At 38.5% G+C, this 24153-nt stretch overlaps 1 protein-coding gene across 3 annotated transcripts in view; it reads left to right on the top strand.

Moving 5' to 3' along the window:
• cdc14ab (cell division cycle 14Ab) overlaps positions 1-24153 on the top strand; it is a 51463-nt gene that overhangs the window by 11461 nt on the left and 15849 nt on the right. For all 3 annotated transcript variants that reach the window (XM_047158023.2, XM_017478434.3, XM_047158024.2), the window contains 6 exons: positions 4029-4108; positions 13930-13996; positions 18761-18823; positions 19024-19111; positions 20488-20718; positions 22151-22289. In XM_047158023.2, coding sequence (XP_047013979.1) covers positions 4029-4108; positions 13930-13996; positions 18761-18823; positions 19024-19111; positions 20488-20718; positions 22151-22289 — 668 coding nt within the window. The remainder of the gene's footprint in view (positions 1-4028; positions 4109-13929; positions 13997-18760; positions 18824-19023; positions 19112-20487; positions 20719-22150; positions 22290-24153) is intronic.

Genomic DNA, 24153 nt, shown 5'->3' with positions numbered 1-24153 from the left:
ATTCAGAGTCGAATCTCTGTCTCACTGGCTCACGAGTGAGACTCCTGAACCCACATATCTAAATGACAGTCAATGTTGTGTCCGTCTCTTTGTTTGTACGTGTATCTGTGATTTTCTATAAAATAAACGTACCTCAGAATTGCAGAGGTGGTTAATTCAAATTTGCGTGTTCGAGCACGAAGCATGTGATATTTTAGTTTTTGTGCAGCTGTGGGCTGCATGCAATGATAGCTACTGTAGTTTCAGTGTTTAGTTTAGTTTCACTGCTTTATGACTGCAGTGTGTAGGAGTGTGAAGTGATGAAGTGTAAATATAGAATATAAAGACAACAGAGACACAGACTGGCCGTCCTCACACTGTCCTTGACCTTTTAGTCTAGTGTCTGCGAGCATAGCTTAATAAAGGCACAGTGTGGTTGTCTGTACAAACAGAATATCCTCTCTGACTAATTTCAGCCCCCTGGCTATAGTTCAAATCTTATATATATATATATATATATATATATATATATATATATATATATATATATATATATATATATATATATATATATATATATATATATATATGTATGTATGTATGTATGTGTGTGTGTGTGTGTGTGTGTGTATATATATATATATATATATATATATATATATATATATATTATATATATATATATATATATATATATATATATATATATATGTGTATATATGTGTATATATATGTGTGTGTGTGTGTGTGTATGTATAAGTGAGTAACTGCCCATCCATAGAGACGTGTACAGAGGATGTATTGTTATTTAATAAAGAAAAATCGTTTATTTGGTGGAATTTTCTGTGAGGAGACGTTTATTTAACATTTATGGAAGGAGTCTCACTTGTAACGGTAGGTTTTCAGATATCTTCAGAACAGAGGAGTTTGTATTTTCTCGGTATCATGACAACCAGCATTTTTTTTTCCTTATTATTAACTTCAAGGAAAAAAAAAAGGCTGGTGAGGGGAAGAACTGTTTATAGCTGCTATAATGTAAGTGATGAACTTGTCAGATATTCCACAATGTTAACTGTAACTATATATGGATAAAAAGGTAAATAATTTTAATTGTTAACAGATTGCACTATTATACCTATTATACAATTAAAAGCTTTTATACAACAAATTGTACTATTATTGGAAAATCATCAGATTTGAGGGGGTAACTGAAACTCCATTTTACGCATTCATTGCACTCAATATGAGGCCTCTGAGAGTGCGCTGTGCTAGATAGTGCGCGCTGCGTTCGATTGAGTGCGCTGTGCTAGACAGCAGCCTACCATGAAGAAGTGAGGTGTGACTGTACGTTTCTGTACGTGTTTAACCTAATTATCTGTCACACCGTGTCACTTTAAAGTCGCTCTCTCGGGGATATGCACACTCTTCCTGTCAGGCTAAATGTAGCCTGAACTCTGAACCTGAGCTTAAATGAGCTCTTTTGGAAATTTTCAACCTGAAAAGAAGCATAGAGCTTTATCACAGAGCTGCTGGTCAGATCTGTAGGTCATCACCTCAGCACAGATTAACAAAAGTTTTTTTTATTTTTTTTTACGCTTTACGTTTGTCTTTTGTTAACAGCTTTCCTGTGACCTTTTGTTCATGTGTGGATTTTATTGATTTATTCATGTGTCGTCTGGGTTCCTCTCCCAACTGCAGATTCTTTGCCCTTTTATACAAGTGCCCTGGTTTTCATGTGAGGGAGATAAGTGGAGTTGGTGGGCAGCTGGTCATGAAGGGAGTGTGATTTACTTATTTGTTTGTTTGTTTGTTTGTTTATTTATTTTTCTCTCCTTGTAGGGAGGGCTGGGTATGGGATGAACAAAAAGTAGCCCCAGATTCTTGTTTTTGTCTGTTGGGAGTGGAACTTGATGTGGTCTTCTGCTGTTGAAGTCCGCTCGCCCAGGGGTTGTACGTGTGTTGTGCATTCTGAGATTCTTTTCTGCTCACCACAGTTGTAAAGGGTGCTTATTTGAGTTTCTTAGTGTCATAGCCCTGCTGTAAGCTCGAACCAGTCTGGCTGTTCTCCTGTTTTTTGTTTTCCGTGCCATTCTGTGCAAACTCTAGAGACTGTTGTGTGTGTGTGAAAATCCCACAATAATTTTCCCAATTAAATAATTTTCTCTTGGAAATCTGATTGACAAACTTTTAACTTGCGTGCTGATATTTCCTCACGGAACATTTTTTCTTTGTTTGGCTGTGGTGTTTTTTGCCCAGATTCTCTCGTTTCTGATGCTCACAGAGCAGTGTTGCTCTTCAAGTATTCAAAAATGCTTTACCTGACTTTTCAACTGCTAGGTCAAGGCATTTATTTCACTAGTAGCTGTTCTCGTCAGCTCTATACCTCCAATGCATTCTCATGCTCTCTCTGAAGACTCAGAAGTCGTTGGCCTTTTACTTTTCTTTTCTTTTTACTTCTTTTTTTAATAGTTCCAGAAATAAATCCTTTTTTTAAATCTGTGAGTATGGAAATACTTTGCCAGTGCCAAATGATTTTTGGTTTCCAGCCCTACTTGTGGGTCACATCAAGAATCACACGGAGTTTAATCTATCATTGGAGCTAGATGTCGGGCTGCTGCATATTTTATGAGTGCAGTCAGGAATAACAAAGCAGAGACCTCCTATTGAGCTCAGCCAGTCTAAAGACACACACACTCACACACACACACTCACACACAGTTACACACTTACAGACGGGTCAGCGAGTCTGCAGTTTCATGCTCTCAGTGGTCTCTGAGGATGTGTTGCATTTTCTCTGCTGTAATGAACTTGACACAGAAGTGTTGGAATCATCTGGAAACTTCACCACACTGTTGCTATATTCTGGTGTTAATCCTAACCACGCGATCTGATGACCTCTGACCTCAGATCCCTGTCTGAGAGGATTATCCTGAAGGCAAAGGTTTTTCCTACAGACGTAACGAATTCATAATTTGAATCATCAGGAACAAACTTTTTATTGAGAAGTTGTTCTAGTGAAACAGACATGCCATGTCTCATTTTACCATTAGCTCATTAACATTTGCTTAGAGGCGCTGGGTCTTCTAATGAGAGAGATAATGGTCTGATCTCTCTTTCGCCCTGTCTCTCTGTCTCTTTATATCTCTCTGGGTCTCTTTGTCTCTGTCTTTCTCTTCGCCCCTATTTCTCTGTCTCTCCATGTCTGTCTGTCTGTCTGTCTGTCTGTTTCTCTCTCTCTCCCAGTCACTTTCAGTCTCTCTCTGTCTTGCTCACTGTCTCTCCATCTCTCTTTATCTCTTTCGATCTGTGTCTCTCACTCTCACCATCACACTCTTTCTATTTTTCTCTCTGTCTCCATCTCTTCATCTCTTTCCGTCTCCCTCTGTCTCTCATCTCTATTTGTCTTTCTTTCTTCCTCGCTCTCTCTTGCTGACTGTGTGTGTGTGTGTGTGTGTGTCTCCATGTGACCTCCATGAGATTGGTCCAGGTTTGAGAAGAGCCTGTCTCTGTGCTAAATCACAGATCTTTGACACATTCCTCCTCACAGCACCGTCTCTTTAATTAGTGCAGCAGTGAGAGAGTAACAATCGTGTGTGTGCATGTGCGTGTGTGTGTGTGATTGTATGGAGATGAAGTGGGCATGTGTGTGACTGCAGTCTGAGGTTGGTTATACATTTTCTTATCTTTATTACATTTCTGCACTAAATCATACAAAGCCAGATGAAGAACCAGATTCTTTCTTTCCTTCCTTCCTTCCGTTTCTTTTGGTTGTATTTTTTATAATGCTGTTATACAGAGTTTGCACTCAGACAGTTATTTTCTAAGATTAAAGTCTTGGCACCCTTCTCTTTGTTTAGGTGTCTTGATCACCTTAAAACACTTAAACGTCAGCGTGTCTACTGCACAGTCGCTCGATCAAAATCAATTTGTTAATTCTAAATAGTATTTTTGTACTCGTACCTATTCTAGACAGTCTTTTAAAAAAAAACCTAAACTTTTATGGTTTTCAGGAATGTGTATGCTAATATAGTGTCGTTTCTCTCCCTCAGGTGATTTACTTGAAGAAAACTCCGGAGGAAGCGTACAGAGCTTTAATCTCTGGCTCTAATGCCTCTTACCTGCCATTCAGGTGAGAAACCTTCAGAGCCGTGTCTCACATTCTATACACACAATGAAGAGGCACGTTCAGCTGCTCTATATCATTACACACACTTGCATAGCTGCAGGTCTGTGTGTGTCTGTGTGCGTGTCTCTGTCTGTGTGCGTGTCTGTGTGCGTCTGTCTGTGTTTGTGCATCTGTGTATGTGTGTCTGTGTGTGTGTCTGTGTGTGTGTGTTTTGTCCTGAGCTGAAATTTTTTTTTTTCCATTATTGGTAACATAAATACACTGCAATGATGGCCGAATATTATTCCTTCTACTTATTATTCATGTTTGTTCCTTTATTTTTTCTCTTTCTTTTTGCATTTCCAGCTTCTTCTTGTCTTTTCATTCACACTGTCCTTCCTTCTTTCCTTTCAGTACATTATCTTAAAAAATAAAGTCTTAGAAAAGTGTGTTGTGACATGATTTGTCAGTGTATCATTATTATATAGTCCTATCGCCCAGCCCTGTTCTGATCTCTGTTTGAAGAGAAACTATTACAGAACTTTACAGAAGTTTTTTTTCCCTCTGAGTAATATGAACTGGAGCCAGATTTGCTGCTGTCTGACCTGCACTTTGTTGCTTTTCCAAAAGTTTTACGAGCTTTGTCTCATCTGAAGTTGCAATTAAAAGTTGTTTATGTCCCAAAGTCTTCTTCAGAACATTGATGTATTTTATTTGAACGACTCTTGACCTTGAGATCTAGCTGTACAGTCTGCATGAACGGATTTCTAATTGGCGTGTCTGGCGCTTGCTTTTCACGCTGTGTGGGTGTTTTTTCTTCCAAAGCCCTTGGCAATCTCGATCGTTCTGCATGGAGATTAGCTTCAGATTTCAGTTGTGTTTGACTTACAGTATTGAATTCAATCATATTCAACCCTCCAGGCTTGTCTGAGCTTGCAGGGGAATAAATATTTATCTTGCCTCCAGGTTTGTTCATGGACATGCTAGTCAGCACCGCAATTGCATTTTATTATATTTATAAGCTCCTCGCTATAAACCTGAGAGCTTTTTAATGGTTATTATAACAAGTGTTGTATCACTGCCCCATGGTTAATAGTCTACATTGACATTCCTGATTTGTTTAATATTAATGATCATAACGCTTCCTCATTTACATCACTCGGCTTGTAAATTAAATGAAGCCCATAACCATATGTTTACAGTGTAAATTTGATTCCCCGGGTTTGATGGCGCTTCATGTTGAGTTTTTTTTTTCTTTTTTTCTTTTTTGCATCGTCCATTCTTCCATTCTTTGCTCTTGATTGGCCCCTTGTCTAATCACAAAGACGTGCTTGTTACAGACTGTATGGCTGTTCTGGTGATGAAAAGAGCTTTGTCAGCGCGTTCTCTAGTAGCCATGGCACTTCTGGAAAAAATTCTGGTTATGTAATGTCCTTTAGTAAGCTAATACAGGAAGTAAATATGCTCGTGTTTGTACTATTGAAACATTACCCCATTGTTAAAAGGCTCCAACAATGTAATGCATTTTTTAAATCATCGAACACTAAGTGGACGAGTCGGATATATGAGTCACATGCTAATGTGATTCGGATGAGTGGATCCATACAAAGAATTAACATGAGCTCAGTGTAGAGCTCACAGGATCTAGCTAAATGTTTAGTAATAATCGTCTCCAGCCTACTTTTAAGCTTGAACACACTTACTGTTTGTTACAGTGTTAAAAACACAGACCTTTACACTGTTTTATAAACTGATGTACTTTAAGGGTGACTGTTTTGGGGGTGGGTGGTGCAGTGGGGAATCAACACAATCTACGAATATACAAATGCAGGGTTTTATTCAACATCAGTTTGATATTTGCTATTGTTATATTTGGAATCAGCTTCAGAATGAAGTCAGAATAATGATATTGTAACTAGGAGTGGGTAATATTGATAAAAATGTTCTAATGCAGTACTGAAGACATTTCAGTTCTCTTTCCAACCTAATTTCCAATTCCACTTCCAGTTCTACACCATTTCCATGATCTAGTTCTAGTGCTAACTCCACTTTTCATTTCCAATTCCATGTTACTGTTCCAGTTCCAACTCCACTTATAACACCATTTCTATGTTCCAGTTCCACTTTCAAGTTCACCGTCAGCTCCAATTCCAGCACCATTTACATTTATTGCTCGAGTAGTAGCTCCAACTCCGCGTCTAGTTTCTGTTCTAACTCCATTTCCAGTACCGTACATGATGATAGTGTTGGGTCCGAGTCCACCTTTGTCGAGTCCGAGTCGAGACCACGTCCTTAACCAATTGAGTCCGAGTCCAAAAGGGGCGGAGTCGGACTTAAGTCCGAGTCCTTGATGTCCGAGTCGAGTCTGGCCTAGAACAGAAAGTAATTAAATTGAAAAAAGATTTGAAATAGCAATTGTAAACTCAACACTGAGCTATTAAATTAATATTTTAACCTTCAAAACCAATGGCAACATAAATATAGTAAAAAATACCACTATGACATCTTGCCATTACCATTTAATATCCAGAGCAACTTACATTTATCTTATTTATACAGCTGAGCAGTTGAGGGTTAAGGGCCTTGTTCAAGGGCCCAGCGGTGACAGCTTGGTGGTGCTGGGATTTGAACTCATGAGCTTTCGATCAGTAGTCCAACGTCCAACAATGAGCTACCACTGAGCTTTATTTTATGCTGTGCTGATCAGTGGGTTGTGCAGGTCTTGTGGATTGAGCTGGGAGGTGCAATGTGTTTGGAGCAGCGCGGTTAAAACCCATCCACTCCGCACTGTCCAGTGGGTCGCACATATCAGTTGACCTGCGCTGCGTCCTTCGGTGGGTTGCATCATGCTACTCAGTGGGTCGCACAGGTATTTGGTCCGTGCTGTGCGGTTCTTCTGAGTAGCTCAGTTTGGACCAGCTTTTGAGTTGTTTATCTTCCTGTGTGTGTGTGTGTGTGTGTGTGTGTGTGTGTGTGTGATTTATTTACTCCAAATTTTAATGTTTAACTAAGGCCCATTGACAACTGTATACAGTGGTATAATGATGGAAAATAAATTTCTTTTCTCTCTAATTAATAAGTAAATAAGTTGAAAGCAAAAGAGTTTGATTGTTTTGGTTGTTGGTGCTTAATCAATCCTTAGATCCAGTTTACCCATTTAAGCAATGATGGAGAACAGGAAGGGAGTGGCCGTAAGACCTGCTGTCTTGTAGGAGTTTATTTTTAGACTGGAAGCTCAAACATGTTAACCTTCTGGTTCAAGGAATGAAGTTCTGCTTTCTCTCAACAGACTGTTCTATGAGTTGGAGACACTCTGATGTACTTGTATGGTTTGCTTTTGTGGCTTACTGAGGTAGCAGCTGTGGGAGGCTTGGCAGGATGCAGATATAATTGAGATTAGAGGAAATGGCTCTCAGACGTTTCTGTTATTGTACATACCTTCACAGAGAAAGTGGTGTAGATCCAACAGGGTGAGCTGTAAACACTGAGCTAACATGCACAAGAGGTGTTTATATGGATTTATACTGAGATTCTTCATTCCAAGCCCAAACACATCCTACAGCATGTTCCATTCTAATCAGACCTGATTTTCTGATTTTTTGCCCTCTGGTCTAAATTGAAGCTTTCCACACCCAGTTTACTGAGAAGCAGGGTGGGTTTAGGTTCAGTGGTTGCTCCTTTCCGGTTACATTTCTGCTTGAAGATACAGCAAGGTTGTCAAATACAGCTCAGCCGATTATTCAACGTCTCCTGAAAAACCTTGTCCTACCTCTTTATGCGTGATAAGATGCAGGGGGCCATTTTCACATGCGAACCTACATCCAGGACCAGTTCTGATGTGTTTGCTTTCACACAGAAGAATTCCTCCTGAAACATGGATCATATATCACTTTTTTTGCACACAGGTTTGAAACATGGTAGGCACTAGGTTCATCCATTTATTTATTTATTTATTTGAGTATTTTCCTTTGGTACCAGAACTCAATTATTGAAGAACGGTGCTTTTTCGATGCATAGCATGTCATCATGTAGAAATGTCTGCAGAGGTGCCATTCTATACATTTATACATTTATGTTTATTCATTTAGCAGACACTTTTATGCAAACTGACTTACAAATGAGGAAATACAAGCAAAGCGATATATCAAGTGGAGATCAATACAAGTAGTGCTACTATACAAGATTTTAAGTGAGTTCTAGAGAAGAAAAGTGCGCAGAGTCGAGGTGTAAGTGAAGAATGTTTTTTTTTTTAATGGGGGGGGGGGGGGGGTAGGGGTTAGTTAAGTGTTCATGGAAGAGGTGAGTCTTTAGCTGTTTTTTGTAGATAGTGACAGATTCTGCGGTCTGGATTGAGGTTAGAAGTTCATTCCACCACTGAGGGACAGTCAGTTTGAAGGTTCTGGAAAGGGACCTCTTGCCTCGCTGAGTAGGAACTACTAGGCATCGGTTGTTAACTGATTGCAGGTTGTGTGAGGGAACATAAACCTCAAGGAGAGTGTTGAGGTAGGGAGGTGCTGTTCCAGACAAGGTCTTGTACGTGAGCGTCAAGGCCTTGAATTTGATGCGGGCAGATACAGGAAGCAAGTAGGGGGAGAAGAAGGGGGGTGTGACATGGGTTCTTTTTTGGGCTGGTTGAAAACACAGTGTGCTGCTGCATTCTGAATCATCTGAAGGGGTTTGATGGAGCTGGGTGGGAGGCCCGGGAGCAGTGAGTTCCAGTAGTCCAGTTTTGAGATAACGAGCCTGGACTAGTAGCTGTGTAACCTGTTCGGTGAGATAGGGTCTGATTTTCTTGATGTTGTACAGATTGAACCTACAAGATCGTGCAGCTGTTGAAATGTGGTCTGTAAAGGTCAAGTTGTCATCGAAAGTCACCCCAACGTTTCTGGCTGTCCTGGTTGGCTTGTGTGTGTTTGAGCCGAGCTGTACGGTGAGGTTGTGGTTGATTTGAGGGGCAGGCATGGATGACGAGAAGCTCAGTTTTCGCCAAGTTGAGCTTAAGGTGGTGTTCCTTCCTCCAGTTTGAGATGTCAGACAGGCAGGCAGAGATGCGTGCTGAGATGGATCGATCATCAGGCTGGAAGGACAAATAGAGCTGGGTGTCATCAGCATAGCAGTGATATGAGAAGCCATGAGACTCAATCACAGGCCGCAGAGACGTAGTATAAATAGAAAAGAGCAGTGGACCCAGAACTGATCCCTGGGGAACCGCAATTGTGAGTTGCTGAGTTTCAGAAACCCCTCCCCACCATAATGCCTTAAAGAGAGTTTTCACATCACAGTTAGCTGGATGCGAACCGCAGACCACTGTTTTCAAGAGGACCTGGGATTGGTGGTTCTTCACCAAATGTACCGAACTCTCAAGGATAATTAAGTATTTGTGCTCAGTTATATGGATTGTGAGTTGCAAATGATTGCCATTTGTGATCATGTGTATCTAAAGTCTTTACGCCACCTGTAGACGTGCATGACCTTTCTGAGCATTGACTAATCCCTTGTATGACCAGGCTTGTTTATCTGTAGAGCCTTGCGGCTCAGGTTTGGCAGCTCAGTGCCTCCTGCTTTCCAGCTAAGCTTGTGTTTTACACACTTTGTGGTTTACACCCTGATTCTGCACGGTGTCAGATAAGCATTTGATTTAAAAGGATTTTATTGACACTCAGGAGTCAGAGCTGTTATGTATGCTATACCAGATCATATTCAGAGGGCTTGTATTAGGACTCTGGTGAAGCGGTTTCTTTAACCCTCATTATGTTATGGGTCAATTTGACCTATTTCCACGTTGAGATGTCTGAAATACTGGTTAATCTCTCTTTTTCTCGTTGAATTTTTTTTACTTTCCTCATTTAGTTTCATGAATTTATATGCAAATATTTCTTCTTGTCTTCTTGTCCGAGAAAAGCCATAATAAAGGTTTACTTTTTTAAGCTGTTCTGTGCTGTTTTTGTGTGTATTTAACTGTGGAAGTCATTTGTACCCATAACATAATGGATGTCATTTTTTTTCCCCCAGCATAATAATAGGAGAGTTAATAAAGTTTTTTTTTTTTTAAAAAACATATTTGTCAGTGCTAGAAGAACCATGGGTTTGACTAAAGGATTAGCCTAGCACTTCATAAACCTTTTAACAGACGTGGAACCATTTCAGTTTAAATAAATAAAAGAATTACCCACTGACCTACTGGTCTACCTTTTTAGCTCATTAGTAAATATGTACCCTCTTACTGGTTTATCAGAGGTATTATTATTTATTTATTTTTTTACTGAATTTTTCACCCACAAAACCCTAACTAGTTACACTGTGTGTAAAATGTAGATTTGACAGATTGTGTATCACATTAACAGCTATTTTTAACATTTTGGTTAGATTTAAATTGAGAGAGTGAAATATTCCCATAAGAAAAACATTGTGAGAGACCAGTGACCAGTCCCAATAGGGTTATGTAAATGTAATTACAATTACAATAATAAAAACTTTATTATATTGAACTTTATGGCAAATATTGTTCATCTCTGTTGTCTGTAGTGTCACACAGTGTGTTAATTAATGTTGCCAGGGGATGTCTTGCTGTTGTTTGTACTGTTATTGTAAGCTCTTGTTGTTGTGCACGTTGCCTTGCACTTTGTGCTTGATCGTTATCAGGTCATATGACATAAAGTATGTGGGCTGCACCTTCGCTTTGGTTTCAGCAATGTCAGTTTCAATTTCAGCAGTTTCAGAGTGTCTTTATACTATAGAATAAGCACAAAACCTCTGACTATAATCTTTACCAACATGTCAATTCACACGACTTATATATTACTTGAGAGGGGGGTATTTCTATTGGTCATTTTATAGAAGGTAAAATATGGCATAATTTTTCCAGATGTGTGCACACACTGCACTGTCTGTGAAAATGACATGACGGATTCAGACGGGATTAAAACCCCAGAGATAATGTGGTAAAACTAATTCAGTCCAAATAGTGCTAACAATTTTGATAGCCAGGAGTTTGCAAATTCATGCAAAACAGTGGAGGTCATCATCAACTACTATGACATAGATCCTTTGTGGTCCACAGTCTCTTAGTCAGAGCGCATGTTCAAGTATCGTGATACATATGTGCCCTATTGAGCTGTAGTATTGGAATCTGTAAAGCTTGGTGCTCAGTTTATCACTACGGATCCTGAGAGAGATTACACTATAGAGAACGTCAATGCTTCTGCCAGCATCAAGATTCCACTCAAGGAATGAAATCATCATAAATAAGCCTTGAATGTCTGTAATTTTAAATGAAGGATTTTTCATGAGCTTCTTTCATAATGAGATTTCTTGAAGCATGGACACAAATGGCTTTTGGCATTCGACGTGTAAAAACTAGCAGGAGGTGTGGGGGCGAGTGCAGGGATCCCAGCAGAACCCTGAGCCAATCTGCCCTGTTACCCATTACAAAGGAACTAACACACACACACACACACACACAATTGAAAAACACTGAAGATTCACTAATGCAGACATCATTTAATGATTTCTTCTTTCGTACAGCTCTTTTTCTGACGTATGTAGACAAAGGTCATCTTTCAACCCACTCTATTTTGTCTCGAAATGCATTTTCCTATTTTATACATATACATATACATATACATATATATATATATATATATATATATATATATATATATATATATATATATATATATATATATATATATATGCTGAGATATGTGCTGAGTATTAACACCTGGAAAAACTACACGCAATGACCCGTGAGTCACTTCCTCCCATTTCTCTCATTCTTCGACAGAGTGCTTTCATTAAAAGCAGTGTTCCATTCCCCATCTGGGTCAGGTGTTTAAACCCCCCCCCCGAATCCTGATCTATTTTTATTTCACTCAGTGCACATGATGCCAGGCTTTTCTGTTCTGCTTTGAGTTTTGGGCCAAAAGGAGTAATGAGACTCCGCAGAGACCAGACACCTCTGTGGCTGTGCGGATTAAACAAAAGTGCATGTGGTGTTGGATACAGTAGTGCCTTCTGTATTTGACATGTTCAACTAATGAGAATCTAGTCCAAAAAAAATCTGTGTTATGTGACCTTTTAAAAAAATGTTCAAGTAGGTGGTGAAAGACGTTTATTATTTATTGACTAAAACACTGAATCATTCTGTTACTGTTACCACCCCAGTTGATTATTTTTCTAGAACAGCTTGTCCCACAGTGTTATTCCTATTCAACCACAGTAGTTTGCCAAGGATTACAATTCTTTATTTATTAATGAACACCATGTTGCACATTTTATCCTTTTATGTTCGTTGTTAGACAACTTTTCACGTACATTATAGCTCCTATTAACAGTCGTTCCCTCACCAGCCTCTCTTATTTTTCTCTCTCGGAGTTAATAAGACATAAAAAACAACAAAAAAACACAGCTTGTTATGTGACTAAGAAACCACAGTGGACAAACTCCTCCCTCATTTACCTCTGACTGTTACAAAGCACTGACACTGGAGACTCCTTCCTATAATTGTTGTATAACCATTTCCTCAAATAAAAATTTCACCCTATATCAAGGATTATACATTTATAATATTATATAACATAAACAGTTATAACACAGCGCTGTTGAATTGTCGATTCTGATTGGCTGACAGACGTTCTGATGTGTGAAATTATTTTTTACAGTAAATGCACGGCAAAAGTAGTTCCAGTCAGGTCTTGGCTGCATTACAGTTCCATATCACTTCACCAAGTTAACTGAAATAGTGGAGAAGTTAGGCTACTGTCCACCACATTACACAGATCTAACAACAAACAAAATGACAGAAAACTAAGATTTTCCAGAAATAAATAAGGTATAATTGACGACGGGCCGTTTAATTATTATTTTAAAAATAATGCACACCCGAGGTGGTAATGCGGCCACGAGATGAAGCAGAGGCTTGAGCGATTGATATGCAGTTATTAGAGAGAGAGAGAGAGAGAGAGAGAGAGAGAGAGAATGTGATTGTGAGAGAGCACTTGTGATAAGCCGGTGAACAAGTATCAATATTTATTTATTTATTCACTGTATTTTCTGCAGTAATAAAAAAATGTAAAACCCTGTGAACAAGTAGACCTATCAATATTTATTTATTTGTTCTATTTGTATATTATCACAATGAAACAGAAAAAAACCTGTGTACGCTCTCTCTCTCTCTCTCTCTCTCTCTCTCTCTCTCTCTCTCTCTCTCTCTCACTCTCACTCTCTAATAACTGCATATCAGTGGCTGAAGCGTCCGTTGCTAGCTCTAAAATGACGTTTTGTAATTAACAACGGAGGCATGACATGGGATGCGTAATAAATTAATTCCACACACAAGAGCATGTTAAGAACAAATACCTGACAAATGTCTTGAAATTAAACATCTGAACAATGTGTTGAGGTGAGGTAACTGGGGTATAAGCGGAATAATTGATTCCGGTCTGTTGAATTATTAGAAAATTAGTGCACACCCGAGCTAAAGATGTGTGCTGTGAAGGGGTTGAATAATTTTTAATCTGGAGAAGTCATTATAAGTTACATTTTCAGATGAATTTGAGGAAACCACTTGAAGCATTCATTGTGTTGAACTATTTTAATTGCTTTTGTTTGATTTGTTCATTGCTAACAGCTGAAAGTCTGTAAATTTTGACAGTAAACCTGATTTGCAATGATGATCACTGTTTAAGGAATTTGTAGAATAATTAACATGTGCCCAGTGATGAACAGAAATTCATTTTAATCTGTGATGAATTATACCCCGGGATGGATTGTGGCACTTACAGTCAGATACCTGATGTGTTTCTGTTTGTATTCTCACTTTATTGTGTGCTTTCTGTTCTTTTTAGGGATGCATCATTTGGAAATTGCACATACAACCTGACCGTTCTTGACTGTTTGCATGGAATCAGGAAGGTAAGAGGTTGAGGCGTCTGAACCGCTAACAAATGGTGATGCATATAAAAAAATTTTAGTGTTAAAGTGATCATGAAGTAAACACACACACACACACACAGAGTAGACACTCTTGGCGCTGGTTCCAGACAAAGGTGAAAGGCAGGAATGTATCACGTGTGTATTGTTGCACACATCTTACATCGGCCGTCTGAATTATGTTGCTTGAACAGCAGTCGAGATTTGTTAAAAAATGGGGGCATGTGGGCCACAACTCTCCCCATTCTTCTTAAATTAGACGACGAGTGTTAACGTCAGGCTGTTAGAGGATTTCACTTCTTTTCATGAGGCTTGTTTTAAGTTTTGCCACCTGGAGTGATAAAGCAAGAGACAGAGCTACAGAGATGGAGGGAGATACAGAGAAAGTGATGGAGAGAGAGCGAGATGGAGCAGCAGAAACTGAGATGGATCTAGAGACCTACAGTGTCCACCACTAATATTGGCACCCTTGGTAAATATGAACAAAGAAGGCTGTGAAAAATTGTCCTTATTGTTGAACCTTTTGATCTTTTGTTTAAAAAATTCACAAAAAATACTCTGCTCTCATGGATATGAAACAATTGACAGTACAGGTTTATACAAAAAAAATCTTTGTTAAATATAGGTGTGCAACAATTTTTGGTACCCCTATGAATATACATATTTGAAGTATATTCCCATTGATATTTAACATTTTGTAGTACGCCTGGGTGACTGGGAACAGGAAATTGTTCAACCATGACGTCCTGTTTCACAGGGGTATAAATATGAGATAACAGATAGGCCAAATTCCCTTAGTCATTCACAACAATGGGTGAGACCAAGGAATATAGCTGTGATGTGCGGCAAAAGGTTGTTGAGATTCACAAAATGGGAAGTGGCTATAAGAAAATAACAAAAGCACTGAAAATGCCCATTTCCACCATCAGGGCAATAATTAAGAAGATTCATTAAACTGGAAATGTTATGAATCAACCTGGAATTGGACGTGTGTCTATATTGGCTCAACGCACTGTGAAGAGGATGGTTCGAGTGGTCAAAAAATCTCCAAGAATCACAGCTGGAGAATCGCAGAAGTTAGTTGTGTCTTGGGGGTCAGAAAGTCTCCAAAACTACAATCTGAATTCACCTACATCACCACAAGTTGTTTTGAAGGGTTTCAAGAAAAAAAGCCTCTACTCTCATCCACCTCAAGCATCTTCAGTTTGCCAGACACTACTGGAACTTCAAATGGGATCGGGTTCTATGGTCAGATGAAACGAAACTAGAGCTTTTTGGGAATAAACACCAGAGGTGGTTTTGGCGCACACAGAGAGGCAGCCATATGGAAAAGTACCTCATGGCCACAGTTACATATGGTGGAAGCTCTTTAATGTTTTGGGGCTGTTTTTCTGCCAGAGGACCTGGACATTTTGTTAGGATCCATGGCATCATGGACTCAACAGATATTAAATGAAAACCTGACTGTCTCTGCCAGAAAGCTTAAAATGGGCCGTGGTTGGATCTTCCAGCAGGACAATGATCCATAACATACATCAAATTCAACACTAAAATGGTTTACTGACCACAAAAATCAAGGTCCTGCCATGCCCATCCCAGTCCCCTGACTTCAAACACATAGAAAACCTGTGGGGTGAACTGAAGAGGAGAGTCCACCAGCATGGACCTCGAAATGTGAAGGATCTGGAGAGATTCTGTATGGAGGAATGGTCTCAGATCCCTTGCCATGTATTCTTCAACCTCATCAGGAAAAGACCCAGGCTGTTATCTTGGCAAAAGGAGGTAGCACAAAGTATTGAGTAAAAGGGTACCAATTATTGTTGCACACCTAAATTTAACAAATATATATTTAGAAGATATCAAAAATATAAAGATTTTTTTCAGAAACCTGTGTTGTGTTTGCAATTGTTTGATATCCATGAGAGCAGAGTATTTTTGTGAATTTTTTTTTTAAACAAAAGTTCAAAAGGTTAAACAGTAAAAACAATTTTTTACTGCATATTTACCAAGGGTGCCAATATTAGTGGAGGACACTGTATATAGGTGGAGAGATAGAAAGAGGTTGCGCATGACCCATTGAGATGGAGAGAGGGGCTGAGAAAGACCATAGAGATGGAGAAATAGAGATTAAGTGATGGAGTGAGGTCTATAGCAATATGGGTGAGAGAGATGGCGCAAGAGCTATAGAGATGGAGAAATAGAGAGACAGATGGAAAAGATGGTATAGAGCTGGAGTGAGATGTTTAGATATGGAGAGAGAGAAATGGAGTGAGATGTTTAGATATGGAGAGAGAATGATGGAGTGAGATCTGTAAAGATGGAGCTGGTTCTATAGAGATGGATTAATAGAGAGATGAATAGAGATGGAGAACGATCTATAGAGATGGAGTGATAGAAAGGAATGGAGCAAGATCTACAGAGATGGAGTGTTTGAGATTGAGCTATAAAACAAGAGAGTTACAGAGATGGAGCGATGGAGATTGATGGAGCGATGGGACTCCACCCACGCGGCTCCACCCACACTGCTCCACACTCACAGGCTGAGCTCAGTGCAGGAAACTCCATGTGAGCTCATCTCACAGAAGCACTCGGTCAGCGTCTGGCAGAAAAACACTCCAAGACATTCTTCCACAGATTTTTCCGTCTCATAGAGTGTCACAGCACAGTGTCACTCCCCATGGGAAATCAATTCACTGCGCTTAAAGACAAACAAACCCCTCATTCCTTTTCTCTTCTCCTGTGTCCAATATTCTCCTCCTCCAGCTTGGCTTTATTAAAACATGCCACATTTATTAACATCAGAGGACAGATCTTGGGTTGAGCTTTAATTAGCAGGCAGTTACTCAGCCTGCTGTTTTTAACGAATTGTGTGTAATGGCATGTTAATGCATCATCTAAAGCTCTCAGTATAACCTGCTGTTTTTCAGATGATTAAACACTGGCACTAATTCACTGCTGATACATGGAGCAACACTTATCCTGAATACACACCAGAATTCAAGATCTCAAATCAAATATGTCTCTGTTGTGTTTCCTGTTTTTGTATATACTACTGACACGAGAAAGAGCAATGACATACTGATTTAAGTCTGCCATTTTTTAGAGCGATATTGCATTTAATGTTTTAGAATTAAATGAATGAGTGCTTCCACTTGCAGACATCCAGGCCCCCTCTCAGCCATGGATGGATGGATGGATAGATAGATGGACAAATGGATAGATGGATGGTTGGATAGGCCAACAGATAGATCAATGGATGGATGGGTAGGTGTATGGATAGATGGACAAACAGATAAATATACAAATGGGTGGATGGACAGACAGATGGAAAGATAGAAATAGATTGATGGATAAGACAGATGAATGGATAGATAAATAGATGGACATAGATGGACAAATGGATGGTTAGAAAGACCGACAGATAGATTGATGGATGGATGGGTAGGTGTATGGATAGATGGATGAACGGATGGATGGACAGACAGATAAATGGACAAATGGATAGGTGTATGTATAGATGGGTGGATGGATGAATTGACTGATGGATGGATGGAAATGGATTGATTGAAAGACAGATAGATAGACATGAATGGGTGGTTAAATAGATGGACATGGATGGATGGATGAATGGACATAGATAGATGGAGAGATAGCTAGAGATGGATAGATGGATGAATAGACAGATAGATGATTAGACATAGGGATGGGCAGAGTTGCTGGATAAGACATGACGTGAGCATGTTTTGCATTCTCTTATTATTGATCCGTATAAGCTCTATCATTCGCTCATCCTGTGTGTGTGTGTGTGTGTGTGTGTGTGTGTGTGTGTGTGTGTGTGTGTGTGTGTGTGTGTGCGTGCACGTGCGCGTGTGTGTTTATCTCTATCTGCCATGAACACACTAATCAATGCCATTAGCTTTAGAGTCTTATTTAACCTGTGCCTCATCCCCCCAGCAGGGAGAAGAAGGATTTTCTGTATTTTCACAGTTTAGGACCATCACTAATGTCTCGTGGGATTTAAATGACTTCTCAATTCTGATTGGTCAGAAGGTGTTGATTCATTTTCTATAACAGCAGCTTTGACAATAGTGCAGCTGCAAATCACAGGTTAATATTAATATCCTCGTTCTAATACGTTATTGTTTCTATAGTAACAGATCATTCACAGGGACTTGTATGACAGATAAATGGATTAACATCTATGTAGTTGTTCATTTTTGAGGAGACGTTTATTTAACATTTGTGAAATGAGTCTTCTGTTTCAATGCCTTGTAACGGTTTTCCAGCATGGGGAAGTCATTAGTACAGAGGAATTTACAGTTTGCAGTTTTCTTGGTAACATGACATTTGTTTTTGTTTGATTGATTTCAAGAGGAAAAAAAGAGAGAGGCTGGTGATCATAGGAACTCATTTGTTTCATGGATGCTCAACATTAGGTGTAACTATGATGTGGCAAATTACTGTGGAATTATTGGAGTGAAACACTTCTGGACACACTGCTTTAGGAACGTAATGAATGGGATGGTAACAATAACTGTGCTTAATCATACTAACTTGTCATTAATTGATTCTCTGCCTGTAAAGTTTTTTTTTCCTCTCACATATTTAACTTATTTACTGAATATAAAGATGTGCAAATAAACTTGTGCTTAATCTCTTGTTTGTTTGTTTTTTTCTTAAATCTCCTTTTGTTTTTAATCTGAAAGGAACAATGTGTGATGCTTTTTCTTTCTGTGTGTTTTTAAGGCCCTACAGCACGGCTTCTTGAACTTTGAGACGTTTGACGTGGCTGAGTACGAGCACTATGAGGTAACTGGAAAGTTTTTATTAGAGTTACAGTGTCAGGGTTCCATACATGTTTTTGGTGCTTTGTACCAACTTTAATTATAAGTCGCTTATGCAAGTATAGTCGATCTGTACTGCAGTATTCTGCTTGTGTAACATGATTAATTCACACACATCTCGCATAACACTCTGTATTTCTCTCTCTGTCTGTTGATATTGTCTAGCGTGTAGAGAATGGAGACTTCAACTGGATCGTCCCCGGCAAATTCCTGGCGTTCAGCGGGCCGCACCCAAAGAGCAAAGTAGAAAATGGTGAGCTGTGGATTTTTCACAGCTCCATAAATCACTGCTCTTGCCGACTCTGTGTTCCCTGCACAGTGGTATCTAAGGGAAGTGATGTATGTTGTGTGACGTGAACGCCAGTGGACGTGCAGCCAAGCAAATCTGATTTATTTCCTTAATACTCTGTGTTACCAAATGTATTTATTCAAATTGTATTTGTTTTGTGGGACTATAGTGGTATTTTCTTGCATATTCACATTGTTTGTTACAGTAAGGACATATTAGAGTCTTTATGATTGAATGATTTTGATTCAGAGTGCCACAATGCAATTATAAAACAATTCTCAATGTGTCTATAATCTTGTCCTGGCCAAAAATAAGTATGTTTATTTCTTTTTTTATTTCTTTAAACATATCCAATTATGAGGAACTGTGCATCCATTCGGAAACTTTTAAGGACGATTTCGGTTTATTTTCTTACCGCTAGTGTCTACAGTGTAAAGTGTAGCAGAGCAAAAGTTTGCTAGTTAGTCATAGATTGTGTTGTTTATTTTTATGTATTTATGTATTTATTTATTTATTTATTTTTTACATAAAAGCTTTGTCTAGTTATGGTTTGAAACAAATTTGTTGTGAACAAAAGTATGAAAAGGTACAGCATAACAAGTGAAAACATCGTTAATATATAGAGAGTTTTTTGGTCTTGATAAGTTATAATAGAACAACTATAATATTAACATTATTCTTATTAAGTTCTTTCAAGAAATAAATGCACGAAAGAAACAATATTATGCTAGAAGGCTTAAATGAAGCACAATGTTTGGCACCTCCTTCATGCTGCTTTTTAACCCATGCTTGTCATTCCTATTGCTAATTTCTGACAAAATATGATCCATTGAAAAATAAAACATTTGATTAGATGTTGGAGCAGAATATCCAGGAATCTGCATAAATCTTTGATTCGAAAGTCAGATTTTATAGGTCGTTTAATGATATTCAAATAATCTAAAAACAATTTCTTGCCCACATCACATTTATCAATAATGTCAGAATGTACCATGGCTGAGTGTTGCATCGAACCCTTGGTGCAATAAATAATTACCTACGTTAACCTCTTTTTCAAACTCTGATTCTGTCGTATGGTCCAGATTCTGATTCCTCACTCTCATACTTACATACATTTGCTATTATTCAAATTAATTACAAATTATGTGCTGTAAAGGTGAATAACTAAAAAATAGAGTATAAAGTAGAAAACATAAGAAAAAAACAAGTTCAAAATTGTCAACTTTCTACCCAATAATTTTCTGTACATACATCATTTTGAACACTTTTGCTAGGAGATTTGCTACATTTTCTCTCTCTTTTTTTTAAATATGTATTTTTAATCTTTTTGTTTGATGCAGGCTATCCACTCCATGCCCCCGAGGCCTACTTCCCATACTTCCGCAAGCACAACGTCACCACCATCATCCGCCTCAACAAGAAGATCTACGACGCCAAGCGCTTCACAGATGCCGGCTTCAACCACTATGACCTGTTCTTCGTGGATGGCAGCACACCCAGTGACGTCATCACACGCAGATTCCTACATATCTGTGAGAGCACGGATGGTGCCGTCGCTGTCCACTGCAAGGGTGAGCGAATCCTTAAAGGCCTCACACTTTAGTTTGTCCTGGTTTTGTTTAGTGACGTGGCATGGCCACATGGTGGTGCTGTGGGATCAGAATTATAAGCTGATCAGGTGATTGTGCTCCATGCTTGTTTTAGACAGTGCTCTGAATGGAAATGGAAATTATTCATGTAGTGGACAGTTGTACCTTTATATTGAGGATGTAATCGAATATGAATACATTATTCAGTTTTTTTAGAACAGATATAGGAGCTGCACAATTTTTTTATTTTTATTTTTTATTTTTTGTAGAGCTTTACATTCATTAATTGCACATGTTTCTCGTTGTTCATCGTTATTAAATAAAAATCCTTCCAGATAATCAGTTATTATGAAATGCCACTTAAAGAACCCCATTTTGACTTTTTTGTATCTCAGCTTCGTAGTAGATTCTGTAAACATGTCCAACAAACTTTCCTGAGCTTTCTGGAATTTAACAAAGCACAAAAAGTAAATTTGATAAAATGTTATTAGATGGCTATTTTGGTAACTTACTCAGTTATATTAGGTAGAAATTGTCTCAGAACCGTCTGGTGACACTTTATGAACTCTGTTGATGTAGCTGAGGTTGAGTCCTGTACAAGGTTTAATGAAAATGTTCAGAAAATTGCTATTTGTTATATTTTGTGGCTGTATGGAAGGAAAAATGACAGCAATATTGAGTTACTTTCCCACCAGAGGAATAAAGAGATATATTCCCAGAGTCATATTCATAGGGTTCACATTTAATTACAAATAAAAATCTTTTGGGTTTAAACCATGCTCAACTACAGTTCAACTACAGACACAGATATTATCACTAAACAGATAGATACCTTGATCCCTAAGGAACAAGCCAAAGGCAGCAGTGGTGAGGGGAAGTGTCCTGAGATAACATGAGAAAGGAACAATGTGAGGATCCAGACTCAAAGGTTCTGACACCATAGTGTATAAATGATTATAGTATACTGTGTTGTTTTTTGTACTCATTTTTATCTTGTCAAATCTTGTCTTTTAAGTGATGTTTTTACATGCAGCATTTACTATCAAACAGCTGTTTTTGGTCTTGTTGCTGAGTGACTTTCATTTTCAGCAGTTACTGCGTTCACACACTTATTTTTAGTCTCTGGAGCATTCCTTATAACCACCAATGCTGTTTATAACTTCTCTAAAATCTGATGGTTCCTTTCCACTGACAAAATGATGTAAAGAACATCTGACACTTAGTGCAATTACTGTATTTCTACAAGCAGCTGGCACATCTGTGTACGTGATACGAGTTTACACGTGGGCTGTATATCTCAAACCTCCTGAAACACCATATGACTCTCTGACACATGACTCACAAATCCAGACCGAAACTACTCTGTGATCAGTTATCACATTGCTCAACTTTTGACGCTTTGTTCGTTTCACAGCCGGTTTGGGCAGGACAGGCACGCTGATTGGCTGCTACCTGATGAAACACTACCGATTCACTGCAGCTGAAACCATCGCTTGGATCCGTATCTGCAGACCCGGCTCCGTCATTGGACCCCAGCAACAATTCCTAGAGGAGTAAGTAGGATAGACGGATTATTCATGAATCTTGTGTGAGTTAGCGCCCAAGAATTGGAGAAATATTTTAAATTAGGATATTCTTGAGTTTGTAGTTAGATGTTTCACTCTAAAGGCCAGTTTGTGTGCACATGCATGAATAACGACAAAATAAGCGGTATTATTCACAAACTAGCCTGCATACTTACTGTACATCTGGAGGATTAAAAGAAACATCCACTAGATAAAACATCAGAGCCAAAACATCTGTGTTTGTCTGGTTTCCAAGTGAAACTGTAACGTGTTTAGTGATTCTATGCACAGCTATGCTAAGCACTGACAATCTAATGTCATCAAGATTGTTGTCATGAGCTGCATTTCAGATTGAAAGCTGTAACCTAATTTTACTAGAAAAATTGAAAAGACATTCAATCGCTAAATGTAATACAGAAAAACAGTTAGTGATAGTATTAAATAACTGTCCAGAACAGTGCATACGTATGCGATTTAAGGCACAACGCTAGTTTGTTTAGCCAGTTGCAGACACTGTCATAGTGCTATACTGCCCCCACTGTCTACATAGGTATTGCACCACATGAACATGTACAGGTCATTTCTGAGGACACGCACAAGCAATGCTCCAAATGATTGCAGGATACGTGAGCCAGCATGTGTGCTCCAGCCTTAATTGCATTCCATTGCTTTTCCTGTGTATTCTCTTGCACGTTCAAGTTTTTTATCTTTTATCTCAGTAGTTAATAACGTGGCACAATTTTCTTTCATCCTATTTTATATCAGGCGGTGAGAGAGACAGCCTGTAAATTGATGGTTTGGTAAAAGTGACTTCTTTCTAAATTATCGCTGCACTCAAATTACCTATAGAGTAAGAAGTCAGAACTCTGTCAGAATAACTTCATTTTCGACCTCCGTGTGTTCGAGCTACAAAGGGGGAAAAACATGGTATTTTGTTAGCAACAAACTAGCCAGCTAATTGTAATGAATGTGTGATGTATATTTCCGCAAAACAGCAAACTGTATTGTCAGTGTTATCTATTTAACCAGCCTATCTAAAGCAAATACTTGTGTGTGTGTGTGTGTGTGTGTGTGTGTGTGTGTGTGTGTGTGTGTGTGTGTATATACAGTATAACTCATTTAAAGGTTAGACGTGCTAGCTTGTTTACTGTTTACGCTGCGAGTGGTGTTGAGATATTGTTTTGAACTTATTGAACTTGGTGGTTGACCAGACTGTATGGAATTCCAAGTTGAAAGTGTGTTTTGTTTGTTTTTCATAGTCAGAGATTGGAAGTTACAACCTTTAGTTAAATGCAGCACATGTTACAAATGGAAACAAACAAACAAAAAAAAACTTGTATAGTGCAGTTACCTAATAGTCAAAATAAATAATGTGGTTAAAATGTATGCAAGGGCGAGATGCTTGGTGTTCGTCCATTATGTTTGTCACCTGTTCAGTTTTATTTATTATTTTGTATAGTGAATTTATTTTAACAATAAACATTGGGCCTTAGTTATCAAGCTGGATACGAAATAATCTTTGTAAAATCGTTTTGCAGGAGCATTTACACATGAAATGATATATTCCTAAAAATCCATTCCATCTGTTCCACCGATCCATCCAGTTAGTTTTGTATTGTATGTATTTTACATATAAAGAGACTCATTAATATGAACCTTGGCTTCAAATCATATAACTGTCATTGAGTTTATGATTTTATATAAGGATTATGCTGTCAGGTATAAAGTGGAGGCATTGGTGTATGACTACTGTAGCCGATGCACTACAATGGCTGAGCTGCATTACTGGAAGATTAAAAGCATGACGCGTTTAATAGACGATCTTTCACATTTTAGTTATGCACATGAGTGT

Source organism: Ictalurus punctatus, chromosome 10 (genome assembly GCF_001660625.3).
Source record: "Ictalurus punctatus breed USDA103 chromosome 10, Coco_2.0, whole genome shotgun sequence".
In the NCBI taxonomy this organism is placed as follows: domain Eukaryota; kingdom Metazoa; phylum Chordata; class Actinopteri; order Siluriformes; family Ictaluridae; genus Ictalurus; species Ictalurus punctatus.
The sequence above is the reverse complement of the archived record's forward strand: the minus strand, read 5'-3'. Positions and strand labels throughout refer to the sequence as shown.